Source organism: Lethenteron reissneri, chromosome 15 (genome assembly GCF_015708825.2).
Source record: "Lethenteron reissneri isolate LAM-NWPU_2019-01 chromosome 15, ASM1570882v1, whole genome shotgun sequence".
Classification (NCBI taxonomy): Eukaryota; Metazoa; Chordata; class Hyperoartia; order Petromyzontiformes; family Petromyzontidae; genus Lethenteron; species Lethenteron reissneri.
Window position 1 is genome coordinate 1,867,694 of NC_083793.1, and position 18,834 is coordinate 1,886,527.

The following is an 18,834-nucleotide window of genomic DNA, read 5'->3' on the forward strand; positions in this document are numbered from 1 at the left end:
GCAGCACCACAATCACACACAAGCAGGTCAGTTTCTCCAAGCGGCGGCTCCGCATAATGTTTCCTTTGAGGCCATTGCCGAGTTCACATCCCGTGGCTGGTCACTAAAACTCAGTCCCCCCCGTGCCAATCACCCAACGACGACAAAACACCAAAAACCCACCCCGACGGGCGGATAATGTTGCCGCATTGTAAGACGCCCCGGAAAATAAGACGCCCCCCCCCCCCCCACAACAAAGACAAAGATCCCCCGTGTAGCCTTAACACCCCCCCCCAACGTGTGCCCGGAGTTGAGAAGGTGACAAAGACACGTATATACCGGATAATAAGACGCACCCGCACATCATTTCCTTGAGAACGCAGGGGAAACGTGCGCCTTGTGAGCCGGTGAGCGTGATCACTTATATCTTGAGTACACAAAGCCCCTGTACGATCACGTGTTGAACTGGTGACGTGTTGTCTGCAAGTCTGTGTTGTGTGTGCCGTAGTAGTGTAGCGGTTAGCGCTACGCTGCCCTGTGAACTTGGCTAACCGGGTTCGATTCCCGCTCACAGCCAACACCAGTGACGATTATCTGAACCGTTCCTGAGCTTCCCCTAGGTCGACTCAGCCTTAAATGAGTACATGGTGCGATGTATAAACATCGCCACTGGAGAGACAAAGACGGCCGGGCGTAGAGTTGGCCATCCACCCACTCGTATGCTGTGCCGGCCTTCATAGGTACTCGCTAGCAGCACTTGCCCCAACAGTCTGTTATAGGCTATACGGGGGATCTTTGTCTTTGTTTCGTGTTATTTGGTTGTGTACGTAAGTTGTAGCGTGCAATGATTGTATCACATTATACTACTACTTGCTCACGCCACCGCCGGCAGAAGGGTGTTCTCGCGAGGTCTCTGTTCACCGACTCTTCCACGCTGGCCACACGCCTCGTAAGACGCGAGAGTTACCCAACACTTTGCCCCCCCCACCACCACACGCCACCAGCCGATCGTCTGCAGTCTACCTATTTGTACAGCTGGGTGGACAGCGGCGGGGAGGTTTTGGGGGGGATTTAAGAAGGAACTTGCATCGTCGTTTTCACTGCCCTGCCTCTAGATCGAACCAACGACCCGTTTGGATTGAAAAGTTCAGTACGCTCGACATTACGCTACGACAGCATCCTTCACACAAACATGTCACGGTTGATATCTGTTGAAATAACAAAGGAATTGTTTAAGAAATATATTATAATTGATGCGTTATTTAAATTTGGGAAATTACAACTTAAAAAGGAGTTGCAGCCTCAACTATATAACGTTTTAATAATTACAGATACAAGTCAATGCACTGCTTGTTTACGATTCTTTACACGTCACATCGGCCATGAGGTTTGTTTGACCATACTTCACCACGCTGGTCAATAAGAGTCGGTTGAATGGAGGGCAAGAACCAGCTCAGAATATTTATCACTCGCCACTGATTGTTGAGTGTCAAACTCAGGTCGCTTGGGATTCATAGCACATTGTGCTTACAACTGCGCCACCGCTCCTCGCTGCTGTATAAATGCTATTCATAAGCTATAATAAATGGACAACCCATCATATTTAACCTGGTAAAGCGATCAGACACCGGCACTCTTGCGTATGGGCAAATGCACGCGTACATTGCTTGAGCTGCATCATGTTTAGGTGTGACGGGCTGTTGTTTTACGATGTGAACGTGTGTGTACTTGTTCGCCGCGTTCAAAGGGTGTAACGGTGTAAAAGTGGCTTTTAATCCGAGAGTCGATGGCTGATGCTCGGAAACTACCAATGTAAACACACGACACGTGTTCATTGCGAGCGGGGACTTTGTGGATAGGGGCTCTGCACTTTGAGCGACCCGAGTTAATATCAGACAAGGTCCATTTCACCTTGCCACACCCTCTTCACCATCATGCCCTCGCCAGGGTGGTGAAGTATGGTCAAAACAATCCCCATCACAGACATGACACGGGGAGGTCTTAATCCGTCAGTTGATTGGCACGATGATGTCAATTATTGTTGCTTAATTATCGAGTATACTTATATTACGATAGCTCCGAGAACGTGTAAGCATGGACTCCACGTAGATTTGGATGATACACAGCAGTTGCCGTCCCCTACTGCCAGTGGGATGTCCGACGGTGTATGTTGGCGTACTCTGGTTAGAGAACATCAACTTGAACTACACACAATCACCGCCCCTTGTTTGACCCCACACACGGTGGAGACAGACAAAGCGCTAGGTCATGCTGCCACGACATGTGAGATTGCCTGTCCAGCTGCACTCCAAGCCGTCTTTGTCTCACCAATAAATGGTCACGCGGAGTCCATATCCACTGATGCTCAGGGTCCTTGTCACTGATGTTTATGGCTAGGAATCCAACCTCGGTATCTCGAATCATTGGCCAGTAACATGAACCTCACACACAAACACACACATACAGTATATAAAACATAATATATTGGTCGCGAAAGCCTACGTGTTAAACTGAGTATATATATAGATAGAACCGGGCTGTGATTAGCATATACAAACCGCCCAACATGTCTGCAAGATTGGTTCCTGCACAACTCAGGTTGAACACATGTTAAGGCATTTAAGTTCTCATTCGAGAGCAACGGCATTGATATCGAGCGAGCGTCAACATCGCAACTATGCGGTGCAATGTGCAGCAACGCTGTCGTTCTTTGTTCATCTTCCAAGCACACTTGCTGCAGCTTAGGAAGCGATATCCCCCTATTTCCAACCTGAATTTTAATTTAACTTCCATTCTCTACGCCTCGGAATTCCAAAAACCGCGTGACGGATCAGATTAAGTGACCCCGGTTACAATTCAGGGGCAGTCGCTTGCTGCCATCAAGCGGAGCCGTGTGAGCGGCACAGCCGTCGCGAGTGCTCCACTCGGTGGGCACGTGACCCTGCCATGGCAGGCGTTGTATTCACACGTGGGTCCAACAATGCAAGCTGCGGTCACCAGCTGGCAGCGATCTCAGACATTCGCAAACAAATACAGAAGAAAAAATCAACTCCCCGTAGTAGTCTCAATATCAACACGGAATGATGTTTTATGTTCAATTGCGTCGTTCGTGCAAATTGCGTCTCGTAACGTTGTCGAATTTGTATGTAGCTCCTGTGGAGGGCTTCGCGCCACGCCCGTCGCCCCCACTGATGTCCTCTCCTCTCCCCCCCAATGTATGCAGATACTACTGACTCTATTGTATGTAGGGTGTGTATGCATACATGCCTACAAAATAAATGCCGTTTCTTATAAGGGTGCTCGACAATTTTGCAAACCTGTTGGATCAAACATTTTACCGCCACATCTTGTGGGTGGGGGAGGTCCGCTTTCTATAACGTTTCGATTCAGGCCTTCTGAAAGGCTCCTATAATTTAGTTGACGGACAAAACGGAACGCCGCGCTTTCATATAATAGCTGTATGTTGAACTTCTTACCCCCCCCCCACCACCGTACGTAGCCCTCCTGTACTAATCGGAGGTGCGAGACAATTTGTAACACGTGACTTCTTGCGGATGCCCCGGGAAAACCACGGAAAGGCAGAACGGGCGTCAACAATTGCCCAAGCTCTGCGTTTCAATATTGGGATGTTTGGCCAGAGGCTGCCCCGTCCCGTCCTTACTCATTCCGCTCGGCGTTTAACACGATGCTTAAAGTTTGATTAACATTGTGTTCACTCGCGAGACCAAACAATGATATGCTGTATTGTAAGGCACATTATACAGGTATCCATCGATTTACGAAAGTGATACTTTCTTTTAAAAAACACGCGAAAAAATACATTTCGTAAATTTGAACAGCCTGTCCCATTAATTTAATACGAACATTTTGGGATAAGTTTCGGACAGTAAATCCAACTCTACTCCTGACCTAAAATATATATACACCTGTTTCACTTTTCACAATACAAAACACATTACAATAAAAAAGCATATGAAAACCACTCAATTAATAAGTAACTTTCAACAAAAAACAATTCACCCTTTCCAGGGAACTCACCAAAGAAGATCTTGCTGCACGTTGTTAGGACGACGGTGAAGTGGAGACTCGTCTCTGCAGGAACATCCTGGCGAATGGATGAGGACGCAACCCTCACAGGCGTTTCATGGCGCGTGCCGTCGTGACAATTTTCGTGAACGCAGAAATTCGATTTCGTTAATCGAAAGGTGCCCGTAATTTGTCAATTGCATTCACGCGCAATGTCGTACACAGAACGTTCGTAAATCGAGGAATACCTGTATATATATAAATTGTAGTATGTATTTCGGCCTTTCATACGAACACAAACTCACCCTCGGTGTTAATAAACCTACATATGCAGTAGTTTTAATTTGATTGACAACAGCGCATTGCCAATTTGCTGCTACATGCGTGCCTCTTCAAGTTGCTTCGATTGTGGAGGATATTTGACCATACTTCACCACGCTGGTCAGTGCGGTTTGGTGAAGGAGGCATCCCACCGCTCGTGCAGATGCCACGCGCCACGAACTGTAATCGAAGTCAGGTGGGCCGGGTTCGTATCGCAGTGTGGATCAGACAAAGATAACTTACACAAGACACCCGCCAACAGGCCAGCAGGATGCAACATGAGGAAGTACAGCAAGTAGGTTCCTTTATTGTTTTCACATTCCAATGTTGCATCATCATCATCATGTTACTAATAATGCCATTATTATTTGGATGTCACAGAAGGCAGAACGGCACCTGCAAGAGTATTGTCCCGCCATCCTGCGCGCACACCTTGTGTGCTGTGTAATGAGATACACGTGCTAATTAAACAGAAATGGGTAATTCTCAGGGCTGCAATTACATACAAACGGACAAACTGCGAATACGACTTTTTAAATAGCCATTGACGACTGAGCTGAGACGATCAGCTGGCTCGATATGAGAACCCAGTTTAATCATCGGTGCCATTCCTGGATTCGAACCCGGGATTTTCACGTCACTGGCGAAGTTACACAATGCAGGCGAGTATTAATCTGCTGAGCCTCTTAGCCATTTCCACACCATCTGTGTTCGAGACCTCTCTGTGTGGAATTTGAGTGGTCGCCCCTCATGCGTGCATTTTCTGCACGTATTCTAGTATCGTTTACACATTAAAACAACGGAAATGTCCCAACAAATCCTAGCAGGACCCTCCTTAAAAATAGTACAGTGTTGAGACTCGGTGAAATATAGACAAAAGATAATGGTGTTTTTGCCATAACTTGTACTGTGATTGCACCTTGTGGCCAAAATGCAATTATATCAAGGTGAATATTTCTCCCTCTCCAGCTTGAAACTCCATGTTGCAACGTAACGAGCTGCGAGGAACAAGCATGGTGATTAGAGGAGGCAGGATCACTACGGGGGTTTTAAGTCAGCAGGGTTAAGACACTGCAATTGCCACAATTCCCTGGCTAGGTGTGGCCAGTACAGCGCCAATCAGCAACGCGACGTAATTGATTTCATCTTCAATTAGCTCTCGTGACCACACCTGACACAGTCCCAGTGGAACGTAATTAAGAAGGTTCTTCTCTCTCTCTCTCTAGCTCGCACCTCCTACTTCCACCCCCAACTCACACCCCAGAGACGCGAGCACAGTGCCTTTGTGAGAATGATGGGGTGTGTGAGAGACACACAAGGATAACATACGAGCCGTTTTTTTTAGTTTTCATTAGACACGGAGTAGGGGTGCTCTTTGTCTTGTAATGTAGCAATATCGACGTTGAAGTGCCCTCTTACTCAAACGAATGTGGTATGGTGCTCATCGTGGTCGGTGGCCTTAAGCAAGTGGTGGACATTCCTTATTCTCTCCGTAGCTTCACTACTTAGACGTGTATTTTATTTTTTTAAGACCACAGTGATGATGAGCCTTCGACATTACCATCGAATTCATCTGGTTTACTCATTCAGGGCTTCAGACAGTACAACAATAGATTGTGTTGCTCTGTTCTCGGCTGACAAAAATAAATCCCGCAGCCCCTTTCACCAGTTGCTTTTTTGGACGGTGGTCGCCCATGCAAGCGTTATAAAGGCTTAACCAGGCTTAGCTTGCAGGATCTGATGAGATTGGACGCATTCCATGTGATCTGTCGCTGTACTTAGCGACGCACACACCATTGGTAGTAAAACGGGAGTAGGGGGGGAGACAGTCGGGTGGATAGACGGCAGTGGTGGGAGATTCTAGACGGATGGAGATTTGGCAAAGCGGTGACGTTGTCTATAGACAGACACCCGAGGTAAGAACTCACTCGGCTCCATTGTCGCCAATGAGCCGACGGAAGGGATACATGCGGATGACGATTATTTAAAATCCGGGTCTTCCTTAAAGAAGGGGGGGGGGAGACTTTTAGTCTCAATGGGCTCTTACCGATATATTAAAGTTATCCGTCTTAAATCGTGCACACATTAAGCGGCTGAAATAACTTCTAACTTTCCTATGAGGTTGTGTTTTTTAGGTCAGTGGTGTTTAATTGCCCTGATAATTTTTTTAATGAGCGCCACGAGAGTTACAAACACCCAACGCATTGAAGTGCAACGCCCGCCTGAGAGCAACTTGCTTTGAGGTTTAAGCGGTGCTATGCTGCCACCTTGCGCTTGTGTTCATGCCTGCGAGCATAACACTGGGAGCTGACCACATTTAGAAGAGAGAGGCAAGCAGTCTGTTGCCCTGTAACATCTGGCAGTTCACAAGCTATTGGTTGAAGCAAGCCTGACTGCTGAAGAGAGACACTTGTAGGTCAAAACCGGTGCAGAGTTTGCTTTCATCGAACCAATCTTGCTGACATGATGCACTCCCAGAAGACCTTGCGGTTGACGGGAAGCATGAAACACACCTTGATGTGTTCCGTGGGGGACAGATATGCGAAGGAAATTCATGCAGTAGAATACCTGCTTATTTATTTTGTCGAGAAGAGTGAATGGCTGTGCACATAGGACATGTATGCAGGTACAAGTGAGGTGTTTCACTCATGTATAATAAAGTGTAATATGTAATTAAATATCATGTAGTGCTGTGAGATTGTAAACAAAAAAATATGAGTGTAAAGTTTGTCAAGGGATGCCCCCGTGGTGTAATGCCTGGCACACAGCGGTCGCCTGCTCGATTCGATCTCCCGGTGCAGGCAGTCGAAACAACGGCGCGACCTTTTAAACTCACTTCACCTCTGTCCACGCAGCAGTGTCAATGGGTTCAACCACGCTTCGTCTATCGGCGGGCGATCGCATGCGGTGGGTTAAAATGTGGGCACTCCCCACCTCATCGGATATGTCTGATCGGCGTTGAAGAGTAGGCCACGTAGCCTCCAGCAAGCGATTGCAGCGCTGCACATTTACCCTGTATTTTTCATATGTGTATGGGGGGTTGGGACATCTGAGGTTAACAGCCTTTCACCAGCGGTGGAAATTCAACATTCCTATGTGAGGATAAGGTCAAAGCATATAGGTTAGATTAACTGTGAACAGCAGACCACGCATCGTGCAACAGAGTTGGCACTCATTGTATAAAGCGCCGTATCAACCCCAACCGGGATTTGAACTCGTACTTTTGAATGCGGGCTGCGCGCTTTAACCGCAGCAGTGGCACCCCACTAACACAAGGGACGTATCAGAGAAAACAACATTGTGTTTCAAATCATCCACGAATGCTCCCACCAATTCCAATACACTGCATTGACTCCTGTTAACATCCTCCTCCTATGCACGATGTTTAAGCCATCGCCTTCACAATATCCAACCGCCAGTACTAGCAGAGTGCCCAGTATAAGTCAGTAATGTAGTGTGTACGTACATGGATAACCCTGTACAACACGTGCACTGGCTGCGTTATATACAAAGACGAATATTACCCGTATCGCCTTCAAAGGACTGTTGGGGCAAGCGTCGTTTGCGAGCACGTATGAAGGCCGGAACAGCACACGAGGGGGTGGTTAGAGGTCACCACCACGCCTGGCCGCCTTTGTCTCCCTAGTGGAGATGTTTACACAACACACAACTGAGGTTGAGTGCGTAATATACGCACACGTGAGCACACTATCGTAATTGATCACAGACGTATTACTCCAGTATTTATAGCGAAGGCTTTGTGAGCTGAACAGGTAACTCGAGAGCTATTTAGCTGCCCAACGCCGTTATTGAACTGGTTTCTCAAGTGTCGTGAGCTGATGGTCCCAGTGCGATTTATCACGTAGGCTTTTCCCGACCAGTCATTGATTATTTGGTGTCGTGAACCCTCCTCCACCCGACAGTCAATGAACGAAGACGTCACGCGATTAACAAAAGTGGCAATTTATTACCGCTTAAGCAGCAGCAGCAGCCTCACCAACGGCGATACTGGATACCAATTCCACAACAGCGAAGAACATCGTGGCACGAGGCTGAGCTGGTGGTCACAGCCAGCATCGTCAAACAGTTTATTTCAATACACACACGTGTACTGTACTCTCAATATATGTTCAGGTTATATTTTGTTTAAAACACCCATTACGTAAAAAAAACGCTCAATATAATGCAATGTATTTATACACTTCATAGCAATATTGTAATCATTCAGGATAAGGCACAATATACATTTTAACATTGTAATCAGCACAGGATGAAAAAAAAATCTACATTGATCAATGCGCATTATGTTAAATTCCCTTCCACTCAGTATGCTGCCGTGGTCAGCACACCGGACTTGCAATCCAGAGGTCACCGGTTGAATTTACTGACACGCCAGTTGACTGAATGGAAACGTTAATTAAATCCCTCCACCAATGCCCAACCAGCAGTGTAATCGGGTACAACACAGTCTATTCACAGGTCGCGTCTGGTGGGGTAAAATGTGGGGACTCCCACCTATTCAAAGACATCTGACCACAGTGGAAGAGTAGGCCAAATTACCCTCGAGAGGGGCTCTCGAGAGCTCCCTCAAGTGGAAGCCCTTCCGCCAACAATGACGTGATCAAGTCACTGCAGGGCCGCGCCTTTAGCTCTACACTGAACAGTACAGACTGGGGTGGGTCAACGCGCTTGTTGCAATGTTGCGCACGAGACAGCCATGGCAGAGAGACAATCCGGGCACAACCCAACCCCAGGAGCGCGCAGGTATTTCAGCCCAGCGCATCGCCTCCCGCCCGCAAGAGTACAGGAGGCACACGTGGTGGGGAGTAGTGTAAGCGCAGCAGCAGAGGCCCGGGAAATGCCACCCGCAAGCGTCCATCGGCGCATTCGTCCGCTCCACCGTGAGCTCGGGATCACGGAATCCCGCCGGTCTCCTGCGACGCCGCGAGCCGAGGTTCAGCCTGAAGTCGCCTCGCTCGAACGCCTCCACGTGGGGCTCGTGGATGCCCCAGTAGTTGCCCTTGCCGTCCTCGCACCTGCCCACCTTCACGAAGCACTCGTTGAGGGACAGATTGTGCCTGACGCTGTTGCGCCAGCCGCGAGCGGCACGGCGGTCCTGTCGGCCGTAGAAGGGGTAGCGCTCCTCGATCCAACTGTAGATGGAGCTGAGGTTGAGGCGTCTGTCTGGCGAGGAGAGGATGGCGTTTGCGATGAGGGCCGTGTAAGATAATCGGGGCTTCTCGCTTGAATGTTGCGCAGGAGCCGACGCCTCTGCGGGTGTTCGAGTCGCGCGGCCAGGATGCTGTCGGACGCCCGGTGAAAGAAACGCGAGATCGTCTCGAGCGGTGTCCGAGGCACCGCTGCAGCTGCTCTTTGGCGAAGGCGCACTGCGCACTTTGAGAGTGTGCGCGCATGCATCATCAGCAGCAGAAGCTGCTGCTGACTGCGTTTCTTGGCTGCCGTAAGAAACACGTTGTCCATCGATGTCTTCAAAGGGTCGAAATAGATTCGAATGCGCAACCTTGCGAGGATCCATAAGCCCGCTCGTGTTGTGTGTGATAGTGGTCACAATGCGAACTCCTGCGTAAACGAATTAAACCAACCTCATTGGGCGAGTTCCAGCAAAATGCATGGCACGCTTCTCGCGAGATGAATACAGCGCATACTTGCACCCGTTCTTGGCTCTGGCTTCAGAGAAAAAAATGTGGACATGAAAGAGGCCAAAGCCGAACCGCTTTGAAACGCCTTATCTATACCAATTGGTTAATGATTGAACGCTGGAACTACCTGAAACAAAAAAAAAGTATGACATTTTTACGGCGATAAGGAGGCTCTTGGAAATGTAAACAACAGCTTTAGGTGAAAACAATGTTTATACAATTCACGCTACTTTATTGGTAAATCACAAGTATGTGTTCTCTGAAGGACATATCATAACACTGCCCTTATCCAAATATGGCATACCTCCGGCTAAACGAAGCATGCGATCTTATGAATCTGTGTATCTACGTTGTTTGAAACAATCAGAGCGAGTACTGTGAGCGACTCCCTATTACGTCACACATGATAGGGTTGGGAGTGGTGTGGATTGCATCACACCCGGCCACCTTTATCTCACTCGTACTGATGTTGACACATTGCACCAGTTAGGGGCGTATGGTACAGCCAATGCCATACAATAGCAGCAACTCTGCCTTCAGCTTAGCCGCACTCCCATGCTGCGGGGTGACTGTGGGGCTTTGGTCTCCCCATACTAGCACTCACCTACCCCTGTGCCTCCAAGTAGCTGCTTGTGTTGTGTGGCACTGTGCACACCCAGGTCGGGCACTCGGCTAGTGGGTTAAACCAGCAGAGAGTAGCCGGAAGATGAACCTGTGCCGGTGACTGGAACTCATCCTTTCCCTCCTATACTGGCAGACCAAATCGCCAGGTCACTTTTGCAAATGAGACTATCCCGGCCTCTTGCGTTTTCACCTAGTTAATCAAAGTAAACTTAATGATCTGATTTAGATGTAGTTCTTGTGTAAATGAAAGCGAGTATCTTCTTGGTTCTTTCGGTAAAGTCACGTAGAAGGGAAGTAATAAAATAATGAAAATAAAAAAATAAAAAAGAATAAAATAATTCTCACGACGTTTCGGCCACAACGCAAGCAGCCGTCCTCAGGTGAAGAACATGTCTGTCGATAAGACAGAGTAGACTTTTTAGACTCTGTCTTATCGACAGACATGTTCTTCACCTGAGAACGGCTGCTTGCGTTGTGGCCGAAACGTCGTGAGAATTATTGTATTATTTTTTATTTTTTTATTTTTATTATTGTATTACTTCCCTTCTACGTGACTTTACCGAAAGAACCAAGAAGATGAATTCCTGCAGTCAAGAAAGCTTTAAATCGAAATGAAAGCGAGTACTTCAGGCATTATAGATTGCAATTGTTTCCATGATTAGAGGCTTATTGAACGCTTATCTTGCGTGATCGACAGTTGAAATAACTATTAAGCAATTTATATTTATCCTAGATACATCATGGCACGCAAAAACGCAAGACGATAAATTGATATATTCCACTACAATGCGAACGCAAACTGATCGCGCAATAATTGTCATCACGTGAAAAGTAAAAATGTATCGTTTAGTGAAAAATAGACACTAATAACCAGGGAAATCGCTTTCCCATATCTCTCACGCCCCTGCACGTGTTCGTGTCAACGGGAGTCAGTTCTGAAGAAAAACGCAGCGATGATACCACCCACCGTGGACACATCTGGCACGACATGCAGAGGCAAATTCCAACACTAGCAGTAGTCCGTGCGCTTTACTGCCAAACGACAAATTATATTCATTGTAGTGTGTTGAATCGGGGGGGGGGACTGTGATCTACAGAAAGTGCTCACTGCCAACATAAATGTATAAGCTGTGCAAATATTGGGGGCCAAAAAGGTTTAGATAAACGATGGTTGTTGCCAGCTTTATCAGCTTTCAAGCCACAGGAACAAGCCGTATAGTCCTGATTTTAGTTTTTCTCTGAAACGTTGTACACGAATGTAGTTTTACAGTGTTGTTCCACCACCAATATATTTTTTTTGTGTTAAGCAAATAAAAACAGCAGAATGTGCACACCTAGGGGAAAATAGTGCACGGGGTTTGGGATCAAAAATTATGAATTAAGGAAGTGAACAAGATCAGGATGCAGTTAATTAAAAACACATCAACATCTGATGAGATGTTCCATCAGTGTATATTTGCTAGCTACAAATGCTACATATAATATCTGTATTAATAAAATTGCATTAAATATTAATTTGTATATATTATATTCGGATCACAATGTTTGTGTGCACGTTTATAACATAAAATATATATGTATATTGAAAAATAGTGAGTTTGAATTGAAACGGGTGTCACAAGGTGTCACTGTCATTGCCGCAAGGACAATGAATCAAACTTTTTGCTGATTTCAGACTTTCAAGAAATATATGAGAATGGAAAAAAGTAACCAACCTTAAATATTACATTATAATAAAATGTAAATTATTAATATAGCCAATAAAGCTTCACTGAACCTAAATATTATTTTTTCAAGCGGATTCTACGTTATTGATGCTTGACCGTTTCCTATGAATGTTACTAAGGGGCCGTCCATAAATGACGTCACGCACCTGGGGGGGGGGGGGGTCAGACATTTGTGACGATGTGTGACGGTGGGGGGGGGGGGGTTTGAGAAATGTGACGTCACATCAAAATGCGAAACTTTAAATAAATGTTTTCTCCTACAACATTAGAATGCAGCGGCACATTAAATACGCATTATAATGACAATAGTTTAAAGCGATCTGAAGCATGTTTTTTTGGGGGGGGCAAAGCTTTGTGATGTCATTTTTGAGGGGGGTTCTGACTTTTTGTGACGCCGTGTGACGAAGGGGGGGGGGGGTTAAACATCGTCCAAAATCGCGTGACGTCATTTATGGACGGCCCCTAATGGTCAGATACCAGAGGTGGGACAAAGTCATTGTTATGCAAGTCCAAGTCGAGTCTGAAGTCATCAAATTCATGACTCGAGTCTGACTCGAGTCCAAGTCACATGACTCGAGTCCACACCTCTGTCAGATACCGAACTAGACAAAATCCATGCACAAGACGGGAAAACGCTGCGAAGTTGGCGCAGACGGCTTTCATTGCTGCACCGCCATCTGCTGGTCACGACAATGCCACCGCTAGTTTGAGAAATGAGCAATCTACGTGAGCCACTTACCCTAGTGGGCCCCCTCGTGGTGGCATGTTCCGTCAATACAATATCTTTGAGACGTAAGTGAAATTCACAATGGAATAAATTGTACTACTGATGCCTCCTATCCACCACCGATATCAACACTATCCAGGTTACAACCTGATTAGCTTCCTGGTGATGCTGCTGCTGCAGAGGGCATGTGAACATCTTGATGTTAAACGTAACTAATCGCTAAAAGTATAATATACAGTTTAAATATATGTGCAAGATATAAATGATCAGTTTAACACGTAGGCTTTTGCCACCAATATCCACCAAAATATATTTTGTAAACCTTCATTAAATATATAAATGATGACAGTAAAATTCACTCCGTAATTAATTGTAACAATAACATGTTTATAGTGGAGCACGTATTATGAACATGTTTATAATTCCAGTTTTTAACTTGTTCCTTCATGGTATAGATAGAGTATGTGTAACTAAGAGTACAGTATTCCATGTATACTGACATACCGCTTGAAAAAATGCAGACATTTTTGTACACTTCATAATACATATAAGGTGATGTTTAACATTATACGACAATGGCATGACTACTCTGGATGCACAACAGTACTTATTATGCCTTAGAAAGATGAGGCTTACTGTTTTCACACGGAATAAAATGCGAAACAAATGACAATAATAGTCTTTGGTTATTTCGGTAAAGTCACGTAGATAGAAAAATTATAAAGTAAAGTGAATACAAAAAAAAAATACATTAATGTCGACTGTAGCCTGGTTTGTAATCTGAGTGTACTGGCAGTCTAGAATGTAGACTGCAGCCTGGTTCTTAATGGGAGTGAGTGTACTGGCATTCTATAATGTAGACTGTAGCCTGCTTTTTAAGCAGTACTGGCAGTCTATAATATTATTAGTCTATAATATAGACTGCCAGTACGCTCACCAAGCTTGACACTAAGATTAGACATTGGTCTGTTTAACATATGTATCACGGGTGTTTAACATTTTAAACAATATCAATATTCATGAACAATCGTGATCTATCCCTTACAAAGATGGCGCTGCCTTTTTGACTACAATAATATGCACATTAAAACAATCCCTAAAATACAGTACTTTATGTAAATGGAGGTGTTAAAAAGTGTGATTAATTCGAGTAATATTTTATACGCGATTTTAAACAACAGCAGCACTATAAAGATACAATATACCGTGGGCTATCCCTTACAAATATGGCGCTGTGCTTTTTGTGCACACAAATAATGAATGATGCATAATAAATGGGAGAAGATTCGACCCAAAAAATGCTATTTATACACTTTAAGCAATTACAGCATTGTAAATTTACAGCTAATGCATAGAGTACTGGACTGTATACGACGACTTATCCCTTACAACGATAAGCACTGCCTTTGGGCACATATCCCGCAGTAAAAATACATTGAAGAGAGGGGAGTGTTTATTTATAGCCACACGTAACATTCTACAACTTTAAACACCAGCTGCAGCATTATTAATGTACGTCTCGTCCATATGCTGCTACTATTATCTCTCACAGAGGACGGCAGTTTGTTGGCAGACACAACATAAATGTATTATTAAAATAAGCCATAGATAATAGCGAGCAGTCGTGCTTGCAGAGAAAGTCTAAGGTATAACTATTCATATGAAACATTTAAAAGCTGTTCATCAGGAAACAGACTTTTGTAAATGTAATCATGCTGAAAAGTGCAGTCTCCGCCACTTATGAAGGGCCATTGCTTGAAACGTCGCCTCTGATGTTGTTATCCTCTGCAGAGTTGTTGGCTGTGCTGGTTCAGCTGCACCTGCACGGTCGTCTTTGTTTCAGAGCAATGAGAGTCAGGATGGAGATGAGGATGATAAGGATGATGATGCTAACGACGATGAAGAGGATGGTGATGATGATAAAGCAGATGATGATGATGGTGATGATGGTGATTACAATTATGATACAGATGATGGGGATGGTGATTAAAATTATGATGAAGATGATGAGGGTGGTGATGAGGATGATGATGAGAGAGGTGATGATGAGAAGGAAGATGATGATGATGATAACGACGATGAAGATGATGATAAAGCAGATGATGAGGATGATGATGGTGATGATAATGATGGTGATTACAATTATGATACAGATGATGCGGATGGTGATGATGACAAAAGAAGATGATGAGGGAGGTGATGATAAGGAAGATGATTATGAGGATGGTGATGACAAGGAAGATGATGAGCATGGTGATGATAAAGCAGATGATGATGAGGATGATGATGGTGCTGATAATGATTATGGTGATTAAAATTATGATACAGATGATGCGGATGGTGATGATGACAAAGAAGATGATAATGAAGATGATGAGGGAGGTGATGACAAAAAAGAAGATGATGAGGATGTTGATGACAAAGAAGATGACGAGGGAGGTGGCTCTGCGAGGCACGGTGATGTCATTGCCCACGTGGCTTGCCGGGGTCGTCACCACGAGGCCGGATAAAGAGACAGAGGGGGTGGGGGGCACTGCGAGGCTGCCGCTGCAGCAGTCCCGGGGCAACGCCGATCGCCCGTGGCTCGCTCTCTCATGCCGCCCGAGGGAGGGAAGAAGGCGAATGAGGAGACGACACCACAGCGATAAAGGACGACACGAGGAGCGGCGTGTTCAGTGTGCGTCGTTGAAAGCATCGGCAACCACCGCCGTGCTGGGTGGGCGACGCGCGCTGTCTCCGCGTGTGAGAGTTGTAATAAGTAGCAATGATGTTGATGTTATTGTTGTCATAATGTTGTTGTTGTGATAATGTTGATGTCGTTGGAGAGCTGCGCTCGGCACGGCGATGAAGGAGCCCTTATTATCATCGCCACCCCCAACCTCCTCTCGCGTGCGTGATGCGGATGAGCAATTATTCAATTCGGTTCGCAGCAGCAGCATTGGCAGCATTGGCAGCAGCAGGTAAATGTAATAGGATAACGACGCAGAGACACCCTCGCTCACAGCACCCCCACCACCATCACCCCCATGTGGAGTGAGTGTGTGTGGGGGGGGTAAGTGGCGTGCCATTGCGGAGGAGAGCGTCTCCACCTCGGCGTTGTCGCCCCTCTCGTCACAACTTTGCTGCTATTTCGCTCCATGCGTTGTGAACGCCGTCGTCTGACGCTGCCTGCAGGGGAATAAAGCGACATACAGAGAGACAGAGAGAGGGAGAGACAGAGAGAGAGGGAGAGACACGAGGGGCAGTGAGAGAGCGACAGCTGCGCACACCGAAGAGGCTATTTGAAGCGGAGCGCTCCGTCTCTCGCTCTGGTGGTGGTGGGGGGGGGGGGGGGTGATGGGGCTGGGCTAAATTTAGGAGCAGCAGCAGCATTCCCCTCCTCCTCTTCTCCTCTTGCTGGACTACAGCTACTGGGGGGCTGTCTGCTCGCACGTAGACGCAGCCGCCACCACCATCGGCACCAACCACCCTTCCGTGCTGCTCGAACAACAACAACATCAGTTGTTGCTGCTGCTGGAACCATTATTTACAACCACCACCACCAATTAAAAGTTGCCTAACCGCTCATCCTCTCTAGAAGCTGCTCCGCCGAAGCGATCGATCTCGACTTGGGCTCCATTCACCACGAGACTCGATCTCGGCAACGACCGATTCCACCATCTCAGTCGTCGGCGGGTTTTTTTTACTTTTCACGAGGCTACTTGCGATTCCCCATTGGCGAAGAGGGGGCCCACCCAGCCAACGTTCCATCATCTTGGCACCTCCACCAGGGGTCCACCATCTCGGAGCATCTGCGCCGTCAACTCTGCGGTCCATCAAGCGCCACCGACGTTCTACACCAGCAGCATCACTCACCCCCGCGCTCGACTTTCGGCTCTTTAACTGCTGCCAACCACCACCAGCATCAGCACCAAGCAGGCTTTGCGAGAGCTGCCACTCATTGTTCAACGCCGGCTGCACACCTCCTCCATTCGAGGTGGAGGAGGAGGGGGTGACGATGTGGAGCATGGCCACGTGCCTGGGAGGTTGATCACTTTGGCCGCGCCGAGCGTTGTCGAGGTGGAGCGCGAGTTGAGTTGCGTTTGATTCGCGTGCGTTTTCCTCTCCCGCACACGCGAGCGCTGGGCTTTGTTGTCGCATCGTTAGATCTGTGTTTAACTTGGCTCTCTCTATTTAAAGCTTTCGTGACTGCAGGGATTCATCTTCTTGGTTTTTTTTTGCTGCTGCTTGCGTTGTAGCCGAAACGTCGTGAGAATTATTTTATTATGTTTTATTTTTATTATTTTATTACTTCCCTTCTACGTGACTTTACCGAAAAAAGCAAGAAGATTCGCTCTCTCTTTTTCTCACTGTGGCCCACGTGTGCGTGCTCCTTGCAACTTTATTGTCAATTGCAACTTGTGTATGTTCTCTCATTAGCTCTTGTTTGATGGTGTAACTCTCTCTGGCTTTGCTCTCACAGACTTGAAGACCTTCAAGTCACCAGAAGCTCGAGTTCCAAAGTCTTGACGCCGTGCACGAACACTATAACTTGACGCCGAGTTCGCTGCCTTCACTACCAGCAGCACCACCACCAACCTACTGGCTCGTCCACCATGGCCCTCCACATGTCGGCCGATGGCCTCCTGAGCGTGCATGGCAAGGAAGACTCAAAGTGTCCTCCGACGCCAGAAGATCAGGACGAGGGAGAGGAGGGCGCCTTCCACCTCCTGCCCAAGTCGTCGCCACGCTTGCCCAGGCGATCTTCCAACGACGACCTGGAGGTGGGAAGTGGGACGGAACCAACGAGCCCGTTGATACCTACGTCTCCTTCCATCGGCTCGCCCAGGAGACGGGTCTCCTTTGCGGACAACTTTGGACTGGAGCTGACCGCGGTGAAGTTCTACGACGAAGCCGAGGTGCCGGAGGTCCCCGAAGCGATTCTCGACCCGCTCCGGGATGAGACCGACGACGATGTGATGAGGAGGTTGACGTTGAGATTCAGGAGCTGCGACGTGATGAGCGCCGCCACCAACTCGACCTCCCCCATCTCGCCCCCCTCCGCGTGCAAAGGCCACCTCTTTTTGAAACCCAACTTTGATGTCCCGTCTAGCAGGTCCGACCTCCTGGCCGAGGTTTGTGCTAAGCAGGTGGCGTTGGAGTCCGTCACCGTTGAGGATGAGGACCCACTGTGCGTCCGGATTCTAATGAGGGTGCACAACATCTGCTACCAGAAAGCCGTGTTCGTCCGCAGGACTTTCGACGGCTGGACCAGCTTCTACGACCTCCTTGCCGAGTACGTGCTGGACTCGAACGATGGCGCCACGGACCAGTTCGCGTTCCGTCTCTCGCTGCCACCACTCCTGGCACTGGAGGGCACCACCATGGAGTTCGCCGTGCGTTTTGAGACCCCCTTTGGCTCCTTCTGGGCCAACAATGGGCAGACGAACTACAGCCTCGTCTGCTGCTGGGCAGATGATGTGGACGGGATTGGAGCGGCGGTGACACCTGCTGCTGAGGAGGAGTCCGCAGACAAGAACTTGAGGAGCTGTCTCAAGACGAAAAGGTGCGTGGTGGTGAGATACTTCTGTGTAGTGTTTACATTAGGGAGGGGGGGATGGTACGGCCAGAGTAACATTTGAAACAAACTTTAACCTAATGTTGAACGTTAAACTGAGTAACTATATGGTCTGCCACTTGTTTTTCATTGTGCTGCCCATGTCCTGTGTAAGAAGAATGGCTGCTACGGCCGTGATTTAAATGCCACTGGCTGGTTTTAAAATATTGTCAT

General features: G+C 47.2%; 2 protein-coding genes across 5 annotated transcripts in view; one reads left to right on the forward strand and one right to left on the reverse strand.

Moving 5' to 3' along the window:
• Nucleotides 1-8,578: 8,578 nt before the first annotated feature.
• Nucleotides 8,579-10,025, reverse strand: LOC133342511 (forkhead box protein F2-like). Its single transcript, XM_061551664.1, has one exon. The coding sequence runs from the start codon at nt 9,860-9,862 to the stop codon at nt 8,978-8,980; it is 885 nt and encodes a 294-aa protein (XP_061407648.1). The 5' UTR covers nt 9,863-10,025; the 3' UTR covers nt 8,579-8,977.
• A 5,569-nt stretch (nt 10,026-15,594) lies between these two features.
• Nucleotides 15,595-18,834, forward strand: part of LOC133342574 (uncharacterized) — a 33,051-nt gene continuing 29,811 nt past the window's right edge. The window contains exons 1-2 of one of the 4 annotated variants that reach the window (XM_061551762.1): nt 15,595-15,780; nt 17,527-18,609. In XM_061551762.1, coding sequence (XP_061407746.1) covers nt 17,660-18,609 — 950 coding nt within the window. In that variant the 5' untranslated portion in view covers nt 15,595-15,780; nt 17,527-17,659. Of the gene's footprint in view, nt 15,781-16,444; nt 17,140-17,526; nt 18,610-18,834 lie in introns of those variants that run through there. The other 3 variants (XM_061551764.1, XM_061551761.1, XM_061551763.1) reach the window with 3 other exon arrangements.